The sequence below is a fragment of the Ornithodoros turicata genome, chromosome 1 (assembly GCF_037126465.1).
Source record: "Ornithodoros turicata isolate Travis chromosome 1, ASM3712646v1, whole genome shotgun sequence".
In the NCBI taxonomy this organism is placed as follows: Eukaryota; Metazoa; Arthropoda; class Arachnida; order Ixodida; family Argasidae; genus Ornithodoros; species Ornithodoros turicata.
Genome location: NC_088201.1, coordinates 13,222,084 through 13,249,851, shown reverse-complemented (window position 1 = coordinate 13,249,851; position 27,768 = coordinate 13,222,084). Strand labels below are relative to the sequence as shown.

At 44.3% G+C, this 27,768-nt stretch overlaps 3 protein-coding genes across 3 annotated transcripts; 1 reads left to right on the top strand and 2 right to left on the bottom strand.

Annotated features, from left to right (window-relative positions):
- Positions 1-745: 745 nt before the first annotated feature.
- On the bottom strand, positions 746-13,051 carry LOC135377513 (casein kinase I). The gene is made up of 7 exons (XM_064609984.1): positions 12,774-13,051; positions 12,436-12,542; positions 8,497-8,623; positions 6,828-6,926; positions 3,852-3,991; positions 3,106-3,479; positions 746-951 (listed from the first exon to the last, which is right to left on the bottom strand). Exons 1-7 carry the CDS (start codon positions 12,903-12,905, stop codon positions 941-943), a joined length of 990 nt encoding a protein of 329 aa, XP_064466054.1. The 5' UTR covers positions 12,906-13,051; the 3' UTR covers positions 746-940.
- A 476-nt stretch (positions 13,052-13,527) lies between these two features.
- LOC135377509 (uncharacterized) lies at positions 13,528-18,580 on the top strand. The gene is made up of 11 exons (XM_064609981.1): positions 13,528-14,078; positions 14,169-14,399; positions 14,531-14,757; positions 14,857-14,920; positions 15,056-15,146; positions 15,814-16,382; positions 16,816-16,967; positions 17,367-17,505; positions 17,647-17,751; positions 18,179-18,322; positions 18,394-18,580. Exons 2-11 carry the CDS (start codon positions 14,199-14,201, stop codon positions 18,517-18,519), a joined length of 1,818 nt encoding a protein of 605 aa, XP_064466051.1. The 5' UTR covers positions 13,528-14,078; positions 14,169-14,198; the 3' UTR covers positions 18,520-18,580.
- Positions 18,581-19,260: 680 nt separating this feature from the next.
- On the bottom strand, positions 19,261-27,054 carry LOC135377510 (la protein homolog). The gene is made up of 14 exons (XM_064609982.1): positions 26,801-27,054; positions 25,220-25,289; positions 24,896-24,936; positions 24,727-24,792; positions 24,530-24,631; positions 23,400-23,510; positions 23,226-23,326; positions 21,382-21,429; positions 21,234-21,315; positions 20,989-21,117; positions 20,810-20,924; positions 20,509-20,577; positions 20,256-20,297; positions 19,261-19,880 (listed from the first exon to the last, which is right to left on the bottom strand). The coding sequence occupies exons 1-14, from the start codon at positions 26,873-26,875 to the stop codon at positions 19,618-19,620; spliced, it is 1,314 nt and encodes a 437-aa protein (XP_064466052.1). The 5' UTR covers positions 26,876-27,054; the 3' UTR covers positions 19,261-19,617.
- Between the last annotated feature and the right edge of the window lie 714 nt (positions 27,055-27,768).

The window sequence follows — 27,768 nt, the reverse complement described above, 5'->3', positions numbered from 1 at the left end:
TTTATTACTTATGGTACAAAATTATTGGTACATAGCGACTTAACTGATGTTAATTCTTGTTTTTCAAGCAAATGTAACATGATTCAAAGATGGTACACAGTCAATGCATTACTTCCGGCTAAGTTATGAAGTGTACTACCCACTTACCCACGCCATGACAATTACCTCTCCTACTGTATTTCTTTACCTCGGGGCAAGGCATGCACAACAAGAGTCCAGACGGTGAAATGAAGATAGTTTACAGATAAAGAGACATATGAATTTGCCAATGAAGCCAGAGATGTTAAGCTTTGTAGAGTGCTTTCGGAGCAAGAGTAACGCCTTATGACATCTAGTAAAGACTGAACACACATCCCTTCATATGTGCTGTTAAGTACAACCACCAGTCAGAAACTAGAGTATAGCCCTTTATATCAGCCATGTGCCACTATTTGTGCAGCACATAAGCAGTTCAATTTTAGGGCTTTACGTGTCAACACCTGACAGCTTGGATTCTGCAGCTGCCAGCACGCAGTTCGGCAGTATTTAAAATAAACCTGCGGCTGTCTTGCAGGATAACAAATACGCACAGAGGTAAAAGCAGCATCAAGCGTACCAATTGAGTGCAAGTCTATAAAACCGAGACATACTTCAACAAATTATGGAATATTTGGAAGCAATGGACAAAACCTGACGAGAACTGAAACGAGGTACTTGGCCCAAACACAAAAGACAACAGCCATTAAAAATAGACACCTACATCACACAACCTCTATTTCATTTATGATCCTGAACATCTAGCAGAGCTTATCAATGTACAGAGAGAGCATGAGATAGGGTGAAACTCTTTAAGACATTGACAAGCTGTTTCACACTTGGAACAGACCCGTGGGCCAACTTGCAAGCCCTGTTTCACTGCACAGGGAACTGCAGTGGCACTTCGTCCTAGTGCCAGTTCCGATTAGCGGCCACCTGCAAAAAAAGTAAGTCATTAACCCTAGGTAGACTTTTGTTCCACAAGAATAAAATTTAAAAGGGTCGCGACAGGTGATCCTACGTAATCCCAGGTAAAAAGGTTCTTGGGACAGATGTGAACCTGCATTGGCAGTTTCACAGCGAAGAGGGTAATGCAAGCGGAGGAAACGGGCACCACGAATACCAAAACTCACGTGGCTCTGACATCACAGACCTCACCGCCGCCAGTGAGGCAGAACACGGCAAGTCACGTACGGCTACCATTGGGGATGGACGCAACTGAGCTCTGTGACCTCTGCGCTTTGCTCGGGAGTGTGTTCGAGGGCCAAGTATGACGCGTAGAAGAACTCTTTTTCCTCAGTATCTTGGTGTTCAGTACAAGGTGTCCATGATGTAACGGACCACATCTATGAAAGTGTCCCAACCCCTTTAATAGCTCAGCACTTTGCTCTTTAAGGGAGCATGGAAGGCACCATCAACCACTGTACCTTTGTTTGTACAGCTTGGCAGAAAAATTTACGGAACACTGCCCTGGCATATTTGTTTGTCGGAGTGGCCCCCTGCTGGCTTCCAGGAAGACATTGAATAAGAAACAGGTGGCGGACAATTTTATCCACCTTTCAGTATGTGTGTCCGCTCCTGTTTGCTGTTAGGGCGTCGCTCCAATGGAGAAATGTGACACCCCAGTGTTCCGTAAACTTTTGTCCCAAGCCGTACCCAGAAACTAGCACAAAATGTTTCTTTTGGCAGGAGTGTATCTCTTGAGATGTGAGCAAATTTCAAGACATTAGTCTGCAAGAATGCACCGCCACGGCGCAACCTCCATGCTTTCTGTATGATGTCAACAGATGCAAGCATGTCTATTAGCTGGCAAAAAAATGTGCCCGAAAGAAAGCGAACGCAACCTGTGGAAAGTCAACTGATACTGCACTTATACATTTTGTGTGAATGTGTGTCGAGGTCTTGTAAGCCTACTTTCTAAGCCTTCAGAGATATTTTCACCAAGCCCTTCCATGTTCCTTTAAGGAACAGATTGTGCCTCACGCCCCAAGTTTTCTGCGATTTCGCGAAATATCACGGAATCCGGAATTCATCGCGGAATTTCATGGAATCCCTTATTTTTAGGGGTGTGCGGATATTTGAGTTCTCAAATTCGAATCAAATAGCAATCACTCGAAGTATTTCATTCACGAATCGAATACCCAATATTCGGGTTTCCGAATATCCGACTATTCGCAGAATATGAACGACAGCTCCCGAAAGTGGGCTTCACCTGATGCTTCCCTGCATGAGGTGAAGCCTGTCTACAAAATTGCCCATGCTGCAGGATTAAGTACAGATCATAGTTTAGCTTAAGATAACATTAGCCCAAGTTTATTTATGCATACCCAGCATAAGCACGAGGAAGGGGCGGCGTCCCTCCCGTGTGCAGCTTAGCGGTGGCAGTGGGGGATTTTGATTTGTTTGGGAGTTTGCCTAGACTCTTAAATAATGCCTACAGCCCAGAAACAAAAATGGTGTCCTAAAGATGTAACTTCCACAGGGCATGTGTTGTAAGCTCCTTCCTATAATCTTCCTATAAAGTTGCTAGAAACTCTGTAGATGCCGAAACATCTTTCAGTGGGTACAAAATCATTGCAGGCGACAGACTGCATTCTCTGTCAGAGGAGAACACAAGATATCATGTATCTAATGCTGATCCACAACAGTGCTTAGAATTTAATTTTATAAAAAAAAATTTTTACCACATTATCCAAGAAAGTTAAGTGTTCCCATTTCAAAAACTTCGTGATATAAATTTTTCCTCTCCTCGAGGGTCCAACTGCATGCACGATAAAGATAAAAAGAGCCAAAAATTACATAAAATAACCACTAGCACATAAATGGAAATGTTACGCAGCTGGGCATTCACCATAGTAAAACCGGCACCAAGCGGCATTGTGAGCCATTTTTTTGGAAAACTAAGCTATCAAGCCACGAAATACTTGACAGAATGGCGTAAATGCAGGCTAGCTGGTGGATAAATTCCATGATAGGCAAGCCTGAGCGATGGGCAAGACACGTAAACAAACACAAACGTTTGTGTTTGTTTATGTGTCTTGCACATCGCTCAGGCTTGCCTATCATGGAATTTATCCACGAAATACTTACCTGGTGTCGCGACGGTCTGCCCGCCCATGACTCCTGAGGCCGCAGCTGAGGCTGCAGCTTTCTGTTTCAGCATGGTCCAGTCGAAGACATAGTCATACTGATGATTCAGCGTGCGGAACAGGATGCGGAAGATCTGGCGCAGGTACTTGTAGTCAGGTGCTTCCTCAAAACGCAGTCCGCGACAGTAGTTCAGGTACATGGTGAACTCTGCTGGGAACCCCTTGCATAGTACCTCCACGGGGGTTGACATTTTCTTTTCGCTGATCTTCTCGTACTTCTGCTTCTTTGTGGCCGCCTTCAAACCTTGCCATGGCAGGCTCCCTCGGTTGAAGTACATCAACACATAGCCCATTGATTCCATGTCATCTCGTCGGCTGGAGAGACAAAGCATGTCCTAATCAAAGCCTGTGATATGTATCCAAGCTGATTATGTGCATCACACAATGCAAGGGCGCCGTATTTAGATAAAGCGCTTATATTTTCCCACGCATTCGTACAATATATGAAGCCCAATCAGTTTGGGAGGTTTAAGCATGTTCTAGGCCTAGGGAAATTCAAGAACATACAGAGAGACTTGTTCAAGATAATGATCAAATAGCATGTCCCATCCTTTTATTTTTTCACGCGATAAGTTAGTTAGTCACTAATGACATTGGTAAAATATGGAAGCGACAAATAGAGGCCCCCAACATTTTGCAACAGAGGATCTCCTAGGTACCTAGATTAGTGCTTACAAATGTACAGACCTTTGTTCAATCCCCAAGTGGGCATTGATACTGGCGTAGCGTGCGGTGCCTGTCAAATTTTTGTCTTCACGGTACGGTATGTGCTGCTTGTTGCGATTGTCACGGTATTTCTTGGCAAGCCCAAAGTCAATCAGGAACAGCTGCAGTTGGAACAGACAATGTAATGCAACGCCGCACAGCACCCGATACAGTGCAATCCCAGTAATTCGAACTGGTGCTCCAGTAACGTCGTGTATTTCAACGGGGGAAAACGCCCAGTAATTCAAACACACAAACGTGCACAACTATGCCGTTGGTGTGTTAGTCAGGGACGTGTATACTTATGATGGAGTGTAAATTTTACTTATTACTTACAAGACCATTATTTATAACTAGAGCCTGAAGTTTTCGGGAAATATTTCTTTCGAAATTCGGGGGGGTAAAAATCGGGTAAATAAACGTGTGCATTAAATTCATGCGAATTCGGGTGGAAAAACTTCCAGTATGCTAAATTCGGGGAGAAATCGGGCTCAGCTACTCAAAGTAACTGTAATGGCTTGGTACAAACGGTGATGTAACTGCATTTGCTGCCAAACAATTAAGTTAGTGCCTTCCTACAGACGTCCCAGCGAGGGCAGTTTGCCGGATAAAAATCGGGCTTCACCCTAAATAGGCGACCTTCAATTCTGGGTGCAAATTCGGGGAAGAATCGGGTAAACCCCTAAAACTTCAGGCTCTATTTAAAACGGCAATACTTGTGAGAGAAGAAATGTCACGGAACAAGGAAGGAATCGCTGTAATGGTGTGCGTGGTCAGCAAAGTAAGAGGCCTCCTCCCTTTTAAGGGCACCAAGACCATTCTTACTGACAGCAACGCGGATGATAACATTTTTTGCTCTAAATTGGGTTCGCGATATTCCTGTTCGGGTTCGCGATTGGGTCGCACTCAACATCGCAAACAATGCTGAATGAGACGCGGCTGAGGAAATGAATACCGTATTACCGCGCAGTTCCCGGCATGCCGGAATAAACCAAGGTTGACCAGCATGCCGGGAAAACCCGTATTTTCCGGCATGCCGGGAAATACCACTCAATAGTACAATGCTTCCGGAGACTGGGGCTCCGGGGGTTATGCATGGTTCAATGACAGCCACAAGGAGGTCAGTGGGAAGAACGCCCTATCCCCGCCACGTCATCGAGAAGTTCTAACTGACCCGTATTGTAACCCGTTTTGGGAGTTTTGTAGTAGAGGACCCTGCGGCATTCCACAATTTGGCAGCATGGAAGAAGGAACAAGTGCTGGTTGCGGGCGCATGCGAAGCTACACATTAGCCTTCAAATTGGAAGTGCTAGAAAAACTTTCGGAACTTCGTGGAAACATCAGTGCCACGGCACGTTTCTTCTCGATTCCTCGCCCGTGCGTCCAGGACTGGATGAAGCAGCAAGAGAAGCTCAACGCGTGCAAGGCTGAGAAAGACGTCGCCATCCGAAAGAGAACAGATGTGCCTTCCACGGAGGAGACTGCAAAGAAACGTGCGCAGTATCCTGCCATGGAGGAAGAACTTGCCGCATGGATAGCAGAGGAGCGCAAACAAGGTATGCCTGTGTCAGCATCTCGCATCAAGTCGCGAGCGGAGCAACTTTTGACGGAAACCTCTAGTGGAACGGATTTCAAGGCCAGCAACGGGTGGTTGGGGCGTTTTGTACACAGATACAGCATAGTGAACAGGACAGTCACCAGTGTGGGGCAAAAGGTGCTAGAAAATGCTGATATGCTGTGCCAGTCCTTTTATAGCTACCACAATTCAGCTATCAGTGAGATAGAACTTGGGAATATCGGTAACATGGACGAAACGCCGATGTGGTTTGATTTGCCACACAATAAGACCTACGACTTCAAGGGTGTCAAGCATGTCATATGCAAGTCCACCGGGAAAGAGAAGTTAAGGTATACCGTTGTCCTGTCTGCCAGGGCAGATGGCACAGAGTTGAAACCGATGATTATATTCAAGGGACTAAAAAATGCGCCAAAAGTTGATTTCCCTAAAGATGTCGTCGTTTCTGTGGCAATGAAGGGCAGTATGACGGCTGAACTCATGAACTGTTACAAGCAGAAAGTGTGGGGTGTCCAACCAGGTGCCTTTTTCAGGCCCCGTTCATTGCTTGTAATGGACAGTGCGCCGTCGCACCTGAAAACCGTGACGAAATCAAGCTTCAAGCAACATTATAATACAGTTTTGTCCATTATTCCTGGCGGAATGACTCCTCTGCTGCAGCCTGCTGATGTTGTGTGGAATAGAATATTCAAGACAGCAATGAAAGAACTCTGGACGGCGTGGCTACGGGACGGCGAGGTTGAATACACAAGGGCCGGAAAGCGCCGTTCCGCTTCATACCTTACTGTCGCACTTTGGGTAAAAGAAGCATGGGGCCGCATTTCATTATCAAACAGTCCTTTGTAAAGTGCGGACTTGTTGGTGGCATGGAAACCAACGTGCTGCAGCATCGTCTGCGCAACACTGACATCAAGCTCTGCAGCGCTCGAAGACTACGGAGACCCAACTGGCCTTACAGACGACGACAGCTGCGATTCTGGTGACGACCAAATCTAAATGAGTGTAGCAGCTGTCGATATTTGTCATTCTATGTCCTGTAATAAATGTTTGGTGCTCGCATTGTCGTTGACCTCGCTTAATCCGGCATGCCAGGAAATGCGCGTTAATACGGTACTACTAGATTATTATTTCTACTCTGATGTTTCGTTGCTTGCCTGTAAATAAATATATTGGAATGAACCACATCACGTGAACGGGAAGGTGCAGCAAGGCCTAGCGAGCAGTGATGAGTCTCCAATGCAGCTAGTAAATGCTGCCAACGCATCAACCACTCATTCAGAGCAGCTCCCTTTAGTTTGAACTCCACTTACTTGAAACAAATATTTGGGCCCATTTGAATTCAAATTAACGAGATTGCACTGTATACAGCAGATGATGCTTACCTTGTTGCAGTGACCACCAATACCCATGAGGAAGTTGTCGGGCTTGATGTCTCGATGAATAAAGCTCTTGGTGTGCACATATTCGATGTGTCCAATCATCTAGAGAAATACGAAAGAAACAATGCACAATACCGAACTACCAAACCACTACCGAACTACAGAATCCTGCCCAATTTACCTATGTCACTGCAATCCACACAGTATTCTCCGAAAGTATTGTTGCTCTATGTGACGCGGCAATATCATAAAACTAATTTCTAGTTTGCATGTGCATTTACAGGTGCATTTGGAGAGACGCATTTCTGTCAAGGGAGAGCACATTGAGCCGTTCTGGAAGAAACTGAACTCATATCAGACAGAGAGAGCGAAAACGAAAGTACTGATAGAGTGATTCGGCTATTAAAATGACGGCAGTCGCTTTTCGTGCTCGACGCGAGCGTTTTGTCTCTCTAGATGTGCAAGACTGAAATGTGACAGTCGTTGAAACAGTCATGCACCCTTGTGTTGTGTTCATCTGCTTGTGTCTTCCAGCCTCAGAGCACCTAGTTTCCACCTAGTCGTGCGTGTGTCGTAGTGGGCAGCACCCGCTATGTGCAGTGATGTGAATGCAAAGCAAAAACGAGAAAAAATCGTGCCGTTTGGGCGAGGCAGGCCATTGAAAATGCATGGGGTGAGATTTTGCTTGTTTTTATTTGATCTTTCTACTGGACCATATGATTTGCAAAAAATTTCAAGAAAACTACACGAAATTTTCACGAAAATTTTACACGAAAATTTCAAAAACAAAACGCACCCGGCGGATGACATGGCGGACTCCCCCCCCCCATAGTACGAGTGACGCTCCCTCTCTTTGGTTCTCGCAAAGCACCACTAAGGTGGCAGTCCTGCCTCTGCGCGGGGACGAGGTGCGTTCAAGATAACTCAGCTTCAAGCTGTACAGGTCCCGAGAAAAGTTCACTGTACATGCGAGAAGTGTACTTTTTCTTCAGCACGACACCCTGGTGGCGAAAGGAAGCGTGCTCGTTCAGAGGGGTGGGCGAGTACGCTGGTTGTGACACATTGCAGTAGGTTAGATATCGCTTGAAATGTGCTCACAAAGCAGCCAAAGACAAGGAACGAAGACTTGACGCTGCAACTGCTTACTGACAGCTGACAAATTTTAATGTGAAAAGGCAGAAAAACACGCACACAAACACACTGGGAGGTGATAGGAAAACCTGGCGACTTAACTTCTTAGGGTGGTCTAACACCACGTGTCGCACACATAACTAATCTCTTGTGGCGATAAGTCAATTGCAGGTTGGCTCACGCAGACGTCCTTCCCAGGAGTTGATATGATGCAGGCCTGTGTCAGTTGTCAGTAAGCAGTTGTAGCGTCAAGTCCTCGTCTTTGGTTGTGTTCTTTTTTATCTAATCTGTGCCAACTACCCCACATGAACATGTTAGCTCACAAAGGTGATTGCATTGGTGCCGCTATGGATAAACTCCACCACCCCCACTGAACGAGCCCGCTACCACCCGCAGCTAGGGTGTCGTGACGAAAAACTATGTTGCTCATGTCTTCCGTAAAGTTCTGCCGGGACTTGCACCAGTATCAGTACGCTGCAGAGGGCAGGCTCGTGTGCTAATGTAGCAAATTTTGTTTCCCTGAATCATATGACAAACATACCTGATCAAACAGCATGAGTACAGTCTTCATCGTAAAGCGACGAGAGCAAAAGTTGAACAGATCCTCTAAGCTGGGTCCAAGCAGATCCATGACTAGCACATTGTAGTCTTTTTCAGTGCCGTACCACCTGAAAAAATATTCCTACCCTTAAACGTGCAGTGGATGTAAGCCAGCAGCAAGTATTTGGGTGAACAAATTCAAAAGTAGCCAATATAGCCATTTAAATTGTACCAGAAACACAAAGCTTTGGCATTTCTATAGAGGAATCACAGTACATACTGAAGCAATCTACAGGGTGTTTTTTTAGCCTTTACAGAATTTTTATAAAAAGCTACGAGTGCAGCATAGATGTCGTTTTTTGCAGTGGAGTTGTACAGCCAGGCGAACATCCTCTGGAAAAGAGTAACTATGAGACGACTAATTACCTGAAATTCATTAATTAACTCTTTAATTGGGGAATATCAGGCAAATGCGAGATAACAGAACAGGAGATAATCCTCGCTGAAAGATTCTATCATTTAAAAATTAAGAAAAGAGCCCAAGGAGCGAATCACACTCGCCAACAGCAGCTTATCTGGACCGGAAAGCGGCTTATCTGGCGAGCTGAGCGTCATCCCATCTCCGATGCCGCTCCGATCATCTCCATGGCTCCAAATGGCGTGGTCCTCTGACTTGAAATGAGCGCTGGACTCCGTGTGTTCCCGCTCATTTGCATATCAAAATTTGGGGATGGATAGTTTAACGTGCGTGCGTGTTTCAGGATATGTCAAACATGAAATGGCTTGCAGCTAGGATAGTCTCTCAATCTCCTATCTCGCTTATGCCTGAAAAGGTTAATGAATTTACATAATTAGCCATCTTGTAGTTACACACTTTCTTCGAGAGGATGTCCACATGGCCGTAGAACTCAACAAAAAAAAAACATCTATGCTGCTCTCTATAGCTTTGTTATAAAAATTCTGCAAAGGCTAAAAAACTGCAAAAGAAAAAACCTGGTATAGTTCAACTGGTTGAAGGTAACCAGACCAAAAAGAATCGTTCCCACACCTAAGCTCTCGCAAATTCCAGTAAGCAGCTTAAGCATTGTTTCTAACACAACAGGGCAACTATAAACAAAAGAAAGCAGTAGAACACAGAGTCAGACCCCCTGTCCCCAAACTCCTTCCTGTTGTCCTCTCTCCATCTATCCACATCTAACACGGAATTTAAAAAAAAAACAGAATGAGTATATGAACAGGAAGAGCAGCTGCTCATGCTGGTCCTTTTGATATCCACCACACATTGCGAGATTAAATGTTATTAATGCGTAAGAATTAGAAGGCTCGTGTCAGAGGAAAAACGGCGGTGTCAATGCGCAGACATCACAAGAAGGAAAGACCAGGAAAAAAGATACCATCATCACAGGAGCCCCTTGAACGAAAACAGTTATCAAGGGCATCTACTATATTACTAGAGCCAAACGTCCTGGAAACCGAAACGCCACCGGAGTTGCCACCTACACTAAGGATGGCATCAGCATTTCACAGAGAGATTCGCAGCAACATTCATTCAACGAGCCCTGTGCCGTACGCCTTCCCACAGATGTCAATGTCATAACTGTATACCTCCAGCCAGGGATTACACACAGGCAAATGGCAACCGTTGTACTGCATTATGCTTACTCAGGAGTGGGTCGTCATGGTAGGGGACAATGTGAAAGACTTCCAGTTTGCTTTAGATATGCGCTCTCTGCTTTGTACGTTCTGCTGTCCCCAAAAAGGTTCCATCTCGACTGACCGAGGATCAAGCGTGGCCCACGCCTACAAAACATGACACTTCTGGGTCGTTACTTAGGGTGGTGAAAGCCTTCAAACAACTTTAAGATCATCCATTCGTGTCAGCATAACCCTTTCGAAACGCCTAATGGTAGCTCCTTCGGTTGAACGCAAACACGAACCACGAAACGCCAAAAAAGGAAGAAAAAGGAGAAAAAAGGAATGAAGGAACAAAAAAAAAAAAAAACCGCAACAGAGAAAGGAGGATGCACAAGAACGAACCAAGGGCCTATGCTAACGCATTGTCAAAGGATCCACCGATGGATCTTCTTAAAGTTTTTTTTTTTTTTATGCCTACATCTATTGGACATGTAGCCTTGCTGCCACGCACTGGCTCATCAGTTCTATCGACACAGTCCTGAAGCAAGGCCATCGGCCAAGAAGCTCCCCAGCACATCCACCGCTCTGGGTCATTCCATCATCACTGATCAGGACTCACATACAGTCAACCCTCGTTTTATGAACCCTCGATTTACGAATTCCCTCTCTTTATGAACGGTGTCACAAGGAACCAAGCTTTTTCCACGTTTTTCTCCCTCGGTTTATGAACCCTCAATATCCGAACTGTGAACGGATTTTCAGAGAACGCACTGCAAAAACGCTCATGTTCTAACCTCAATTTATGAGAGGGAACGACAGGGACGTCCAGAGGTGGGAAAGCACGGGAAAGTACTGGAATCGCGTCAATAAAGATGAACAAAGAATGAAGGTCAAGCAGCCCTGCAGCGTCTCGAAGAATTAGAGAGTGAGAACAGAGGTGTGCATCCCCTGTGCTGACTGCGAACCCATACTATGCGAGCTGCTTGATGGTGGTGGCTTAGTGCAGTTGTCAAATGATGGTGCGTTACATTTACGGTGCAATGTCATCGATGTGGTACTTAGAGGACCACCATACGGACAAGTCAAGTGCCAGACATCTATAGTCTCTTCTGAACAGGATAAATGCAACCGAATGTATGGCACAGAGCACAATTACGCAATATTTTATAAAATAAACGTAATTAGTGAATTTCCTGTCGTGTTTCAGCCCATTTCTCTTCCGCGCACATTGCACCTCGATTTATGAATCCCTCGATTTACGAAGGGTGTTCATAAATCGAGGGTTGACTGTAGAGGAAACACCACCTCCCCTACATCTGCTGACCCCAACATGGTGAACACCTCAGTCCGGTGTATAATGCACCATCCCAAAATTTCACATATTCCTAGAGTGGCACACATTTTCACTTGTGGCTCACTATGATACTGTTTTTCGACAGCTGCCATATTTCAATTGTTCATATCCTTAGGATTCTTGAGGCTTGTGTTGTGTTCGTCTGTGTGCTTCAGCCTCAGAGCAGTTAGTTGCCATCAAGGCAACTAACTTTCCCCGATAGTCGAGCAAGGCCACGGAAATGGTAGATTGGTCAACAGTGGCCACGACAGTACTATTCAACCCCAAGGAATCTATTGGTATTCTGGGGAGGTTAGTTCAATGAGGTTTTGACTAACTGCCCCATGGAGCCAAACAATCCAGGGAATATAGACAAAATGTGGAAGTAAAGGAACAAGAAACAACGACAACAAAACGAAGAAAAAGCAGACAAAACGGAAACGTTACTTTAATTTCTGATGTAGACAGTAGCTAATTCCGATCTATACCAACAACTTACTGCAAACTGGTATCGCGCACCGCTCAATACAGAGCCGGCACATGTGCGACAGGAAAAGTATTTCACCATGAACAATGAAAACGACTACATTATTAAGCACGTCAAGATATCAGCGACTTTGAAAACCCCTGGCAACAGCATAACAAAGCATGACAGGTGTTCAACGAAATGCCCTGCCTTTCACACTAATTCTATGATCAGTGTGCAATGACGTACAACACTGAGCATATAAATTCAAAACTAGAACTGGCAGGAAACAGGCGTTTCACGTAGCAGAAGCGTGGTTGCCTATCAGCGCGCATGTCACGGAGCACAATGCAGGGTTCCAAAGTGTCTATCGAGGGCACAAGCAAGAGCATTCTTACGTAAAGCGCTCAAAACGCATTTCCAAACTGAACCACAATTAACGGGATCTCTATCAGCCTCCCGACTCGTTTGAACTGGTAAGCAACAAATGATATCGAAAAACTGACTTGGTGTGTGGAATTCCTTCATTTCCTTGCAGAATTTTGTACAGCTTGCTTTCGTACAACAGCTGAGGGTGTCTTGCTTTCGTAGATTCCAACTTCACAGCAACTTCCTGCAAGACACCATGTATTACGCTGATCATCCGTCAAAAATGGGCAACCAGAATCACTGGGTCAAACACCATTAGGACAAGGTAGACGACGCCATAATGCTAGCACAGAAACGTATTGTCAGTTCTTACATGAAACATGCTAGACAATTTCTAGTGCGCTTATGTTCGCTGGACTCAACTGTCAAACCGTGCAGGGTGAGAGATTAATGTTAACCCTAATTCTACACTAACCTCTCCATTCACCATGTTGATTCCAAGGTAGATATCGCCAAAGGAACCACTTCCGACTTTGCGAACCAGTTTATACTTTCCTCCCACAACGAACTCAGCTCTCGAAGAGCTACTGGTACTCGACATCGCCATGTCTTGCTGAATTCACGGACTCCTCACCGCAGTACTGCAAGAAGCATAGAAAGAACGTTCGATTGTAGATTGAACGCAACGCTACACTCCGATCGCCATCATCTGACAAAATGACGTCAGAACAAAGATCGAACGCAGGGTGTTATGGGTAAATTTCAAGACCAATGCAATGGCCCCCGCGGAATTGTGGGTGACGTGTTGCGAAGCACGTGATTTTTTTTCTTTTTTGTTAGTATCAAAAGCAGCAAATGCTTATTATCCTTTTTATGACTTCTTGTGTGTCAGTCTTGTGGTTGTAAACAAAACAAGCAACCGCATCGGGGACGTAAAGTAGTAAAATCAGTAAAACCGTTAGGAGCGCTACCGCTGCCAGTGGCTGCTGCGTTGTTGTTTGGCTGCACGGCTGCATGCACGTCTGCACGCAGTGGCCGCACGAACACGGGCTGCTCACTGTGCGTTACTGAACTCGTGGTAAAACAAAACCAGTAAAACCACGCAGATTGCCAGAAAGCTCTATTAATAGTTAGGATTCAGGGTATAATAGGGACAAATTGTTGGGAGATGGACACCTCATCCTAGCAGTTCGCAATACAAAAACAAGAGGATGGGATTTTGTAATCTGCGTGCAATTTTCGGGGAAGGTGCGCGCATCTGCCTGCCCAAAAATTTGGAAGACGGGAAGACCATGCTTTGCCTCTTTTTTCTTTTATTTGTTTTGTGTGTGTGTTGAAGCACAAAGCGGCGCCGGCGCTTTGCACATGCAGCTCAGTTTTGTACAGATTATTCAACTTCGCTCTTGGCGTGAAGAAACAACAACAACGCAAACACACACAAAATGCGCAACCTTGCACGAGTTCATCAGCTGTGGACTGGGTCACCCTCCCTCACCCAACCCACGGATGACGACGAAGCACACTAGAAATGTAGCATGTAGTTAGCATCCAATCCGATCCGATCCTCTCACAAGCAATAAGAATAACCAAATAGCGGAACTGGCAGACGTCGCAAATTTGTGACATAGCGAGTGAATGAGTTAATCGGGTAAATACTCAGTTGCATCAAGCAAAACCACAGTGAAATAGGAATTCATCTAGTAGAGCACGAAGCGCTTGTAAACCTATGTGGTTTGGAACTCAATGCTGTAGTTCGTAATTGTCAAGAGAAGTATTAGAGGTATGATAACATCGTTTGATGCAGGGTACTCGCGGAACTTTATTGGTCGCACAAGATCTTTCATGGTGCACTGTGCATATTTCTTTGCAGCTGGATTCGCCATGGCAGCTCGTTTAAAGTATGAGTCACCGCAATACAAGAGAGATGGATGGGCTTGCCTCAGGTGGTGCACCAGTGACGGAAGGTATTCCAAACGCAGTGGCAAACCCGGAATTGCTTGGCGGTGGGAATCAGAGCACGTTTGGCTCGCCTCTTCGGGAAATACATAAAGTCGGCTGCCTAAAATACATTCCAGCAAGAAGAATGTGCCAGTTTTTAAAGGTACTTCGTTATTTGAACTGAAAGCTTCACATTGTGCAAGGTGGTGTAACAAGACTAGTTATCTCTTAACACGAATTTTTTCAGCCACGCATAATAACTACAAGTTGTTTATTTATTTTTATTTTTGACAGGCTCAGAAACCAGAGAAGGTGTGGGTTGCATTCTGTCTGCATAATGATAAGGATGCCTTTTTGGAGTTCTACGACAATTGCAGGAACATCGCTGGCCATGAACCATTATCCAAATTTGAGCTATCGAAGTGTCTTCATATTTCACCATCACTGGCATCAGAGGATGAGCACTTTGAGTTTGCCATCACTTTGGTGTCTCATGTTGTTCGTCTTGTGGCCCCATCGAGGTATGAAGATCAGTGTCCTCCCACATAATGAACCATACAACTAAGAAAATAGACAGCAGTGTTTACAAACACCATTGCTTCTCTCTCTCTCTCATATAGGGAGGCAATGGTAGAGTGGATAGACACAATACGCACAAAACTGCGGGACCTTGGTATTCTTGAGGTGAGTGTAAATATTACTCGCACAATTGACATTTAGATTCAGTTTTTGCTGAGAAGCACTCGTGTTGTTTTTGACATATTGCATATTTTGATATACACACAAAAATATATAATGTCCTATTGTATGCTGTCTTAGCCAAAGGACAATGTATACAGTGGAGATCCTGTACCTATGCAACCTTCACAAGAAGTCCACCTAGGCTCGAGGAGCAACAGTACAAACGAAGGTGCGCCCAAACTGTTCTGAGTCCTTATTGAGCTAATTTTTATGCTTCTGCTGGAGTGACATATCAAGAAATGAGCAAGGTGTAACGTGGCATATAACTTGATAGGTCACTTATTTAGCCTTAGATTTGGATTACTAGCAGCAAGCTAGTGTTGCGCTGCTGATCTTGATGTAGCCCCCCACCAAACATAAAATGCTGATGTACATTTTGACTTTTGATAAATATCTGTAAGACAATGTCCCAAGGTTGCATGAGCTATTGATGAAATATTTCAACATAATGTAACACTTATCTTCCAATATCGAATAATAAGCATTTGTGGTTCTAATAAACAAAGGCACATAGACACAACACAACTACTTGCCAGATGTAAATTTGCTCAGTGTTTCCTGTATGGAGAAGAGGAAATTCAATGCTCCAGTGCAACATAAAAAGATGCTTATGCAACAGGGCTACAAAAGAGACGCATAAATTGTGAAAGCTACCGGTAGATTCTTGTTCAATCATCCGCAGGTAATAGGAAATTAAGTAACAGATTTGTCCACCTAAGCATGAATAACTGAAAAGAATGTCTTCATACCTGAGATTTATAATAATCCAGCATTCTATGAAGGCTGATTAGTACCGGTGTGTCGTAGTTCTTACATCTTCATTGTTTACTTTTAAGGAGCATCAGAGGAAGCTAGTACTGCTCGTGACCCCAATTCACCACTGCCATCTGTGCCTGCACTCGCACCCGGGCCCACACCCCCTCCGCTGCCTCCAAGAAGCGCAAGCTCATCTTCGACGCCTGTCTTCACTTTTGACAGTGCCAGCCTTCCTCCAACTGAAGCTCGGCACGGCTACCAGCGTAGCGCAAGTTTAGATTCTGGTTCGGCCTCATCAACTAGTGCACACAGCTCTCCTGCTCCGGAAGTGCCAGACAGGGAAAATGGTGTTTATGAGCCCCTTTTTCGCCCCCTTGTCTCTGTTACGAGAGTCAACTCGTGGTCTTCACCATCCAGGCCGTTACACGCCCTGTTAGAGACTTGTAGGAACAAAAGACTCTCTTTCACGGCACCATCGATGCCAAATTCTTACTTGAACGCAAGGCCGGGCCCTTCAAACATTCCAAGTGAGCAAGCTTGCAGTGCTGCGAGGGATGTACCTACAGGGAACGCAGCTGCAGCCACATCTACTTCTGCAGCGGGGGCTCCTCCACAAATTCCTACCAGCACAGGGCAAGAGGCACGCCTGGTAAATGCTTCTGGAAATTCCAATGAGCTCGAAGTTTCAGTGCCGTAAAGAGCAGAAAATATAATTTAATAGCTGCGAACGTAGTTATGTGCCGCTTGCTTGTCCGACTGGCCGGTCCTGCAAACACCGGCTTCTGGTGTTTGTGCTAGTCACATGTTATGACATGGTTTTCCAAATGTTTTGTAAGCTCCAGACCCTCAGTTATGGGGAGGATCGACCCCCCCCCCCCTCCCTCCCTCCTCTCCAGATCCACCACTGGGCTGAACACAAATTACTTTGATCAGTGATACGTGTCTGTAGACCCCTGAAGTTGGCCCAGGACACACACAATACCTCCCTGCCCTGCATTTTTGCTATCCATCTGTTCACGTCTGTGCAAGGAGCATGTTCATGCTACATAGGTAATTAATTGCACCATGGTTCTTCAATGCAGCCAGAGGAAAGTGGTCAGGCACTGACACTGAAGGAAGCACAAGTTCTGTGTTTGCGTAAAGAAATTGAGCATGATTACGGAGTTCGCCTAATCGTAAGGAAGAGGGACTGCCTTCATGCTGTGGCGTTTGTGGAGTGCTTCGGAGCAGTATGGTAAGTTTTGTGCAGCATATTCATTTTCAGTTGTACAAACACTGTAACGAATATAGTCCAAAGGCCGGGGGAGTCATGGTTAGTCATGGGAGTCAATGAGCAACTCAGCCAGGACACTTGTTTCTGATGATGGGAGCAGTACTGTTCCCAAAACGTCAAGCTTTGACTTGTTTTTAATGTTGAAGTGCCAGTGTGCGTTTTTTTACCTATAACCAAAACACTGTAACGTAGGAAACGTCCCAATTATTGTTGAGTAATAACTTTTGCTGTGTTGGTTGCACTTAATTCCATGTCCGCAAGTATACAGCAGGCTTGTGAACCAGGACGCAAAGTATAGTGGCAGTCAAATTTTGTGCCCGTATAGGCAGCCTTCATCCAACTTGTAAATTTTCCTTTTAGGATAGCAGGTTGGAACCAGAAGGACCACCCACTCTTGCATAACGTATTTCACGTTGGTGACCGGCTGCGGAGTGTTGCAGGTGCTCGAGTCACCACCGTGCAAGATGTAGTTAGGGTCATCAAAAGTCAAGGAGTCACGGTCAGTGTCATGCCAAGTAGTTGCACAGAACCCCCAAGTCACACAAGTCTTTCTGTCATTGTTGAGGTTCTACTCATGCCCCAATCTGTCAATATTCCCAGACTATCTGTTTCCATGCATTATACTAAATATCATTTTCAGGTGGAGTTTGTGGTTCACAGGCTACCACATGGAAGAGTTTTTGCAATAAAGCGGGATGTTGAAGGACAGGAACTTGGTCTTGTGAGGGAACGTGGCACACCAGAGGTATATATTTAACATGTGAAGAATACATAAGTTGCAAAGACTTCGAGATACACGTGCCCCATTGTTAAGGCCTTATGGATATGTTTCCTTAGCAGGGATGTCTCTTACACTGAATACACAAGTACAAAACTTAGAAGAGCATTGTGGAGCGTTAAATGCCAATCTGTCCATATAAAATTTTCGAGCCCTCTGTACAAGCACAATTTAAAAGTAAATATGGCATTTATTGAAGAACCATCCCTCAAGTTATCTGTTGGTTCAGAACTCATTTTTCTACACCAAGGTTGTTCTCTCATTTCACCATGCCACGGCACAGAGAAAATGCACAAACCTGCTTCAAAAGAGCCTTTACAACACAGCCTGTCCGTTGCGCTGCTTCTCAATATGCCTATAGTTCGGTGGTCACATTGGACAACTTAATTTTCAGATTGCCGAAGTTAAGCCAGGAGGCCTAGCAGCAAAACATGGTCTGCCCCTAAGAGCAACAACTGTTGATGGGACAAGCTTATGCAACTGGTTTCTGACGGAAGTAAACTGTAGGCCGCTAAACCTTTTCTTCAAGAATCACGAGGTAAGTGGCACGCGCTGGAATGCATTACAGGTTAACTATATTTGTTTTCTGATGTGCATTATATCATCTAGGTACAGGACCGGTTGAATGCAGTTGGCAAAGATATATCAATACTGGTGCAGCCTTCGGATTTGGTGTTCGCCCTCAAAAAGCAGCTGAAATCTCTGAGGGGCTACAAAGAATTCATCGTTCAGTGAACTTTCTGACAACCCTTCTTGATAGTCCCGTGTAGTATACAGTAAAGCAGCTTCGTGACTATTTTTCTATTTTGTGTTTATATACGAGACTAATCTTCCGGTGCATGTTTATTACTCTGAAACCGCACTGCCCAAAAAAGCTGACAAAGGCAAATTACAGGTGCTTCACGTACAAAGCGACTCCATAGTGCAATGCTACGAAATCCCCAGCCTGCAACTACTTTTTTAGGAACCGCTCGCGACACTGTTGTCCGTAATCCCCCCCTAGAGTGTAGTTTCGCAGCCCACATTACCTTCGTTACACCTGAGAACATTGTACCAATATTGTATTTGAAGGTGGACCATATGCTGCACGTTTATTATTCGGAAGAAATAGTCTTGCAACACCTGGAGACTAGAGATGTGATAAACCACGGGGGGTGCTGATTTTAGAATAGCGTGTGCGAGCGGTACTTTTACCAAAAGAGCACGGCCATGTGGACCAGTCTGAATCAAAGATGCTGTATGTACCTATTGCATGAATGTGAAAACCTGTAGGACAGTTAGAGTGTCCCTCTGTTGCTGCTTGGAGAACTGTTCATAACATGGACCAAACTGGTAGTATATCTGACACAAGCTAGATAATATGCAGCAAGTAAAACACTACTACTATCACTACTAGTGTAATGTGTATCTGAGCTAGTAGCAATCCTGCTGAACGAACAAATGGGTATCTTTCGAGCAATGTCACAGAAACGAGAGTGTTATATGCATTGACATTTTTATTTTGCAACAAAGCGGGAGAACATGTGTACATCACTACCACACTGAGCAACTTCTAATCGAGTAGTGCCAAATAAAATGTAGCCGTGCAACGTGTTTACTTTCCATTACTTGAAACACGAATGAGTTTGCCAAGTTTTTATGACTGGTGAAGACACTTGTAGTCTAGTCTGCAGAGTACAGTTGTCCAATGTTGAATACACAAAAATGAATGATAATAAAAGTGATGCTGCATGTCACTCAACAGAAGTAATCTGGAATGATGTAACACTCACAGTCCAACACAACAATCATCACGGCATCGTGTACTTTTCGACCGAAAGCCCACGATGCGGGTTATTCTCCGTCCACCTTAACCCGCTTCTCTGGGGGTGATCCTGGCAAGCCGTCTGCTTCCCTTTTGGATGCTGTCTGTGTGGTTGTTTCAGAAGCGTCTGACTTCTCTGCTGGTTTCTCAACTTTTGGAGCTTTGTCTCCTTCTACAGGTTTTTCAGGATGCTCTTTCATTTCAGCATCCGCATCACGTTTTCCGTTCGCCTTGCCCTTCTCAGCATTATCTCGCCGGTTCTCTCTCGCATTTCGGCCGCCACCATGTCGTCCTGCACGTAACCGTCATCATTAGGACACTGTGAGGCAAGCGGTAACAAACCCGGGCTGGAAACCAGAATCCTCGCTATTACAATGGGAACCCTTGGGAGCTGTCAAAATCGGTCATTAATAAACTTGATTCGAGATTACGTTAGAGCGAGAGTTCTCAAAACTCTGCGAGCTTGAGGAACCTCCCAAAAGATCCGTGCTGCACCCTCAGAGGACAGTACTCTAGAATTTACTTCGTGAAAGGCACAAAAGACAATTTCTCAGACACAGCAACGAAATTTAATGTGCTGTGTCAGAGAAATTGCCTGTTAATTGTCCCCTGTCTCGGGCGTCCTCCTTGTCACTGTATTTTCACAAAACGTATCGTGTGGACTTACCTCCTCTGCCTCTGGATTTGCCTCGCCCTCCGCCTCGGTTATCTACACGAGAAAGTAATGCAGAGAAAGTAATGCTTCATGAGCCATTTTTTTTGCTACCTGGGAAATATTCAAAGCTTGACAAGTGCAGAAAGTAATACGGATTCTAGTGTGTTTTACATAAATATGGTGCTACGTTACAGACACACAGTCGTTTACAGAGTATTCCGTAACAAACCGTTACCAGCAATGCAGTGAAGCAAGGAAAACATACATTTTGCCTTCTCTCTCTTATCTTTTCTTGCAGCAGCTGTTTTCTTCCAGTACTCAATTTCTTCATCACCTGCAATAAATAAACTAGTTGAAAAATGTATGTATATATTCTGAGACAAAATCAGCACCCTTATCATCATAGGGCGTGAGCATTCAAGCCCTTAACATTCAACCTTTGTGCCTTATAAAAAATACCTTTTGCTACATCTCTCCTGCTGTCATGCTTGATCATCATTTCATACTTAACAATATGTATAAATATGCTCAATGGTCTATTCGTATCTGTAAAAGGCCCAACACACCCTCAAGTACTGTCGCCGTGATTTCAGCATCCTTGATGATAATTTTCTTATCAGCTGATCGAAGCTTCTCTACTACAGCTGAAGCAGAGCCCTCATCAGCAAACCTGACTGCCCCCTGCAATTTAAGAGCCACACAAATTAAAGTTAGACTGAAGACAACAGCACACTGATACACAAACCTCCTTTTCCCCCACAGTGCAGTCTACAAAGGCAATTTCCGCATATGGCGCAAAGAACGTCTTAACATCTTGCCAGCTTGTGTTCTCCGCTAATCCCTCTAACTTGAGTATACAGCCTAAAATAATGTTCTGCAAAGTAACAGAAAGAGTCATGATTTGGGCCTACGAGCTTTCATGTATGCAAAAGTGTAAGAGGGGGAGGATTTTTTTCTCAGCTAAAACACATCATTAGAAAATGAACATGCCTCTGGTTCAAGTTTGTTTTCATGCTCTTCAGACTCTTCTTTTTTTGCAGATCCATCCTTTGCTCTCTTCTTGGCCTTTTCGCTAATGGCAAAAAAATTCCTGAAGTGAATACAAGCAACCTGAAGTATACATGTCATCCGAGCTTACGCCTGTCTTTCTTGTCGCTGTCTGTGCTTTTCAGCAGAATGCTCCTTTCTGAAATTGCAAATAGCGAGACACGTGAAACATTGCAAATGAAAATCACGGTTAGACAAATCACAGTGATTGTTAGTTAAAAAGGATAAAACCCTCAGTGCATGGAAAAACGTGGATGGAACACAAAAAGAGACGCAGACATGGCATTGAACTGCCAACCAAAAATTTTTTATTTCATGAAGTGAGGCCCTACATACACACATACATACCGTAATTTCACGCGTATAAGCCGCACCGCAGATAAGCCGCAGGACGCGTTTTTTGGGACGGTTTGAAAATTTTCTGGCAGATAAGCCGCACCCGCAGATAAGCCGCGGGCAATACGAGACGACTGATTTGTGCGACAAAGGAGACCATAGAGAAGGCCATAAACCCTGTGGTCCATACTCCGGGATCGGCACAGTGTACAACAGAGGAGGTCAGTTCTGGAGTTCTACCAAGATCGGATTGTGCCCTTGTGGGGGGTTTTTCGTGGACTGATGGGTCAGTGATCTTCCAGAAGACGTGAATCACTGTCACCACTTTCCTTAAAGCTGCTTGGGGGAATGCATCAGGAAGATCAATCTACTCGAATGTGGACCCGTCCCTGTTACGCACTGTTCGTGCATCTGCAGGGCAGTGCTGTTCCAGAGGCACTGTCGGCCCTTTCGTTAAAATTGGCGTATGGGGAAAATACCAGGAAAAAATAGTCATTAGATAAGCCGCACCGGTGGATAAGCCGCAGGGCGCCCGTGAGAAAAAAAAAATCGCGCATAAGCCGCGGCTAATACGCGTGAAAATACGGTACATAGGAACCCTCCTCTCCCCCTTTATTCCCTCTCGTACCGGACTTCCTGTTTACACCACTATCTCTTGCACACCCAACCGTTATCATTAAACTTTCTGCACTGAGAGTTTTATCCTTCTTAACTATGAATCACCAACCAGCCCAAGTTTTCACCCTTTTTACAGTGATTGTGTACTGCTAAGAAAGAGCTTTTCACTCAGACTCAACCCTATCATTCAGTTCCAGCTCAGTGGAATCATGTGCATGGGCCACAAGCTTTGCATATCGCACAGAAGAAATCAATGTTTGAACATTTATAATTTTGTACTAATTTTAATAACGAAATTTGAATACTAGAGTTCAGAACTGACCCAAGTATAGAAGAAACTTTTGTAAGTGCCACAATAGAAAAACTAGGGACAGTTTCATTCTAAACTGAAAAGAAGGTCACAGCTACTCGATGCTTTTGGGCAGGTGTACCCGCACTGATACACAGGGTGTTCCAGTAACCATGCAAAAAAAAAAAAAAAAAGATAATAATGAAAAGAGCATGCTACAAAAAAAGATTAATAAAGAAGTAAAAAAGAAAGCTGTCAGCAGCATTGGTCGCTACGGAATTTTTGCCACGTGCCACAAGTAATTTTATCAAATTCTAACCAAAAGAAATTTCGTTTCTTGAATGCTACTCCGAAATTCGCCAAATCAACCTCACACCTGTTTGCCAGAAAGAGAAAGCGCATGTTGCATTTACCCCATTCCGTTACAAAATACATGGCAAAGTGATGTATTTCTCTGTAGCGTGCTTTTCTAAAATTTCTGATGGGATTACTGAAGCACCTTGTACATCTTCAAAGGATCAATACCTCCCTCTAAAATCTTATTTCCACATACACTACAGTCCGCAATGTTAAAAACTGTATTGTATCCTACAAGAAATGTGGATGATACTGTATTTAGAAATACAACAGAGAGAGATCAGAAAAGGAAATATTTACACACTGCGCTGGTATGAACAGTTTAACACACTTACTTCATGCAGCGCACTAGCTCTATTTCATTGAATGTGACACTTTCCAGTGCAAGGAACTTTTCGGCTTCTTCTTTGGTTGAAAATGTTGCAAACACTGAACCCTGGAAGATTAGTGGCGTAAGAACCAGGGGAAGTTATTCCCCACACAAAAGTGGAATTCTTTATTGCTCCCACCTTAAAAGTTCTGGTTGAAGGAAGCTTGCGCATGAAGACATTGATGCAGTTGCCATACTTCCCAAAGAACTCTAAGAGGTCATCAATTGTAGTAGTATTTGGGAAGCCTTTCTGCACAAAGAGAAAAAAAAAAAAAACTAAACATGGAAATAAGAAAAGTATAAAAAGCTGAAATGTAACTGTCTAGTCAGTATCGGATGATGAAACGTCAATGGCAAAATCGAACATGTGTGCACGACTGTGTGCATGTGCACAAAAAGAAGTTAGTTGTACAAACAACTGAGTTGCTAGGGAACTGGGGAATCATTGATATTCGCCACAAAACCACCATCTGCGTCTTTCGGAAAAGTGTCTTGAATTCCCCAGTTTTAGTCACAGTTACGTTCAAACCCACCAGCGAGAACCTGAGAATGCGAAAAGTGGGTGCACCACACCGGTACCATGCCCAGTTGAGGATCAGAGACAGCTAACGTAATGCTCGCTGTGGGATAGAGAAGCGTGTATGATTGTTGTGTCATAATCCACGTACTGTCCACCAGAGCGTCCCGAGGATGTCAAGGTGAGCTGACGGCAGTCAGCCTTGAGGGGCCGCTTGCAAAAGAAACGAACATTTCACCCGCACACGATAGATGGCATTGCCCGCTAAAATGCGCCTGAATTGCATGTGGCTACCGTGGCGTGAAAACAAGATGGCACATGCTCGCTCCTGGAACTCAGTGTCGGTACTCTGAAGCGAAGCATATTTAATGACTCTAATCTTCAGGAAGCAGCATGAAATAAACCCCTATTACTGTCACTGAAAACAGACCCCTGCCTGTCTACCTCCGCTAGCAACTATATAGACCCCGAGATTGTGACTCCGCACAATCCTATTCTTGCACAAGAACACTTGTCGTCAAATCGGTTTCCGTTCGTTCTTGTACTTCCCTACAATGTATACTTGCGTGAAGCACAAATACAAACTGTGTGTAACAGAGCTTTGAGGAACAGGAAAGAAAAGCCGTCTTGCTGACCACCAGGTAGTGACGTTCACATTCAATCTCGAAGTGCTCACGGGATTTATGAATCACACATCCTGACCAGGACAGTGGGTATTACGTCATATACAAAATGAAGGCAGTTACCCTTACCACATATACTGTTACTTCATCCAGCTTTTGCTGATTCTCTTGGTTGCTTTCTGGAAGAGGCCGATCCACACTTCGTCTCACCTTACTCTCATCTTCGCTGATCTGGTACACAGAAGAAGAAGAAGGGAAAAAAAAAAATGTAACATGCAACTGTACCACAACAGTGAAACTCAATTTCAGAATGAATTGTGGAGTACCTCCAACAGTTTATTTGAAGATTTCTTCAGCGCTTCAACAACAACACTGGGTTCTGTTGTGAGGGCCTGGAATGAAACATGTTACTACAATTGTGCAGCTTTTCAACTCATCTACTTGTCCATAAAAGGAGTGCATGCTTTTCCAAACTTAGAATAGCAAATGACATACCTTCAGGCGATTGAACGTTAGAAGAGTTTCAAGCTTGATCCCTTCAATGTGGTGTCAAGGAGAATAAATGATATGCAGAAAACAGATGTGCAGAACGTGCTTGAAGGTATAATAATCTGTTATGTTAACAAATTTCATCATATCTTGTATTACTTTCTCCCCCTTTCTATTTTTCAATTTTCTTTTTTTGTTAATCTTCTACCCTATAGTTAGCTATGTTGCTATTCAAATGGCAAGTCAGACCTCACCATATCTAACTCTATTTTGTAATTTAATCCAATTCCAACAAGTACGGCCACATGTTCAAATATCTGTAAAGGATACAACCATCGTCTAACTTGATCTGCTCCCTCAAGAATCGATCCCGTGGCAAATTGAAGTCACCGAAGTAGTACTGCAAGAACGTTAGAAGAGAATAGGTCACAAACAAGGAATCACAGAAGCTCAACTGTGAAGAAAGAAATACCGCTTAACACTCAGATTTCATAACAGCAATTTGTGACTACAGCTGAAAGGTATAAAATCATAAACAAACAAACCCACAGGAAATAATCATGAAAAGTGACCGTTCTGAGGCTGGAACACAAACACAACGTAAGCCTCAAGGTGCCCCAAAGCATGAAAGATTGAAATACAGCAGTCGCCAAATTAGGAGGCGCGTGGTTCAATTCCCACCGCTGACTGGCTTTTTCGATGACTCCCATTTCTCAGTTTTAATGAAACAATCACCTACAACAAAATTTCATGAATACTGTGTTGTAATGCACTGTTGTGGCCACTGTTAACCTATCTCCCATTTCCGCAGCCTCGTTCCGATAAATGCTCGACTATCTGGGAACAGTGAAAACTGCATTGGACCGGTCGGCTAACATTTTGGGGATGGCCGGGTGCTAGGATGGTATCACTTCTTAACAACATGTATGAAAAAAAAAGAAAAAAAAAGAAAAAGAAACAGCTGAAGCACAATGAAAGAAGTCTGCTTATCTGAGACTTGCATGAATGATTTCCTGGGGCTTCTTTAATTGCGCCTGGGCAGTTATTCCTACATGTGTCGTCAAGAAACGATACCATAACTGCAACCAACCACCCCCAAAGTGACAGTCGGCTAGTCCATTGCTATTTCCACTGTCTGCAGCAGTCAGGCACTTATCGGAGCGAGACCCCTGAAATAGGAGATTGGTTAACAGTGGCCATGACAGTACATCTTTACTCCCCTAGGTCTCGCTGGTTTCTCAGGCTACAAGTAAAGCAAGGTTACCAGGAGAAGATGGTTCAATGGTGCACATTGGAGACGTTTTTTTTTTTCTTCTTCTTTTTTTCAAATCAGGGTTGAGACATCAGATGAACCATGGAGGAAGAAATGAGAGGAGTCTCCTCTCCTGGATCATGAGCTCGTTTTCTCCTGCCACTTAATGTTGCCAGTTACGGTCGCGGCCACCAGTGCTGCCACTGGTGAACAGACGTGTTAAAAGCCTTACCCGACTAAGTTGGAAAATGCGGGGAAGCAGGCAGACGTGTTAGTCCCATGTAATAGTTTCTCGTGACAAATAGCGACCCAACGTTATCCACGTACTAGTTCCCTCGTGTTCCTCCCTTTATTGAAGTTCACTTTTCCAGCGGTCGTATATTCACGATTTAGTACTCTCAAAAGAAATGTTCAGCGAAACATTAGAAAAATATAAAGTAAACATATTGCGGGTTGCTTTCTCCGAAATGTTTGGAAACAGGTACCTGAGAGTGCAAATTAAGAGGGTTTTCAGTTAACTCGTGTACTGAGGTTGTATAAACCGGCCTACTAAAACACCTTTTAACGAGTGGACACCTGTGTGTGAAACTATATTCGCTTCCATGCACAACTGCCTGTCACACAATCGGCATGCAACGTCTACTGTAACTGTACCGTACTTCAACTTGTCTGACGATTTTTGCCTCGAGTTCAGAAGCGGCGTTCGCAGCGCTGTTTTCAGTTTCGCTGGCCATTACCGATGTCTTGGCTTCTTCTCTAGTGGAGCTAGTGTGGAAGGATGAGGTGCACCAACAGATTCTAAATTATAATATCATAAAAACTAGTTTGAAAACGAGTTTCCTAACTTGACGCACTCACACAACAAACACGTGCTGCACGAAAGAAACTGAAACACTATACAACTAGAAATTACCTCCTGCCACGTATTCATACGCGCCATGATACGCACATACCAGTATTTAAATATTCTGTTTTCGGTTACATTACATTAAATTATGTCAAAACACAGATCTTCTGAACCCATCTGAACGATATAAGGTGTTCGATAATATAGAAATCAACAACAGGCAAGCGCAGTGTTACGTCCTACGTTTTATATCGCATAAAGCGGTTGGGCGTTCGGCGGTGCCGTTGTTGCGTTGTTGGCTGCCAATGTCGGCCGGCCTACGCGTTTGGACATCGCTCTACAAAAGCTTGCTAGTTCGGGATGGTTGTTGAGTAAAGACACAAATGTAGTACAGCTTCAGAAATGGTAGTAAACAAAGGAATTTCTTTTTTGTCCTTAATTCTGTGTCAGCACCGCCGCGAATCAACTACGGCTCTGAGCCACGTACAGACGAACTGACCAGTGGCGTAGCCAGACCTCCAAGATAGGGGAGGCTCGAAACAAAAACCCGCTGGTCCTGGTCACGCCAACACACACATAGCCGTGCATACAATGGGGTGGGAGATGAAAATCTACAACATTTGAAAATAAAAAAATCCGATTACATATGGGGTGTATTGACCGTTGAGGCCGCGTCACGAGATTGGAAACAGCTTGTAAAGCTCATAATGTCAGAACTATTCAAGTAGACGTTAGGAACTGCAAGAACTTGAAGAAACTGCAAGGACCGCATACACTGCA

What these genes read in the sequence shown, in the direction of transcription:
- LOC135377513 (XM_064609984.1), bottom strand. Translation starts at nt 12,905, where the DNA reads ATGGCGATGTCGAGTACCAGTAGCTCTTCGAGAGCTGAGTTCGTTGTG. An exon ending in TCAACATGGTGAATGGAGAG is followed by an intron (nt 12,543 to 12,773) that starts GTTAGTGTAGAA and finishes GGTGTCTTGCAG; the next exon opens with GAAGTTGCTGTGAAGTTGGA. An exon ending in CACTTGGGGATTGAACAAAG is followed by an intron (nt 3,480 to 3,851) that starts GTCTGTACATTT and finishes TTGTCTCTCCAG; the next exon opens with CCGACGAGATGACATGGAAT.
- LOC135377509 (XM_064609981.1), top strand. Translation starts at nt 14,199, where the DNA reads ATGAGTCACCGCAATACAAGAGAGATGGATGGGCTTGCCTCAGGTGGT. An exon ending in GAGCAACAGTACAAACGAAG is followed by an intron (nt 15,147 to 15,813) that starts GTGCGCCCAAAC and finishes TTTACTTTTAAG; the next exon opens with GAGCATCAGAGGAAGCTAGT. An exon ending in GGGAACGTGGCACACCAGAG is followed by an intron (nt 17,752 to 18,178) that starts GTATATATTTAA and finishes CTTAATTTTCAG; the next exon opens with ATTGCCGAAGTTAAGCCAGG.
- LOC135377510 (XM_064609982.1), bottom strand. Translation starts at nt 26,875, where the DNA reads ATGGCCAGCGAAACTGAAAACAGCGCTGCGAACGCCGCTTCTGAACTC. An exon ending in GAGCTAGTGCGCTGCATGAA is followed by an intron (nt 21,430 to 23,225) that starts GTAAGTGTGTTA and finishes TTGCAATTTCAG; the next exon opens with AAAGGAGCATTCTGCTGAAA. An exon ending in CAGCGACAAGAAAGACAGGC is followed by an intron (nt 21,316 to 21,381) that starts GTAAGCTCGGAT and finishes TTTTGCCATTAG; the next exon opens with CGAAAAGGCCAAGAAGAGAG.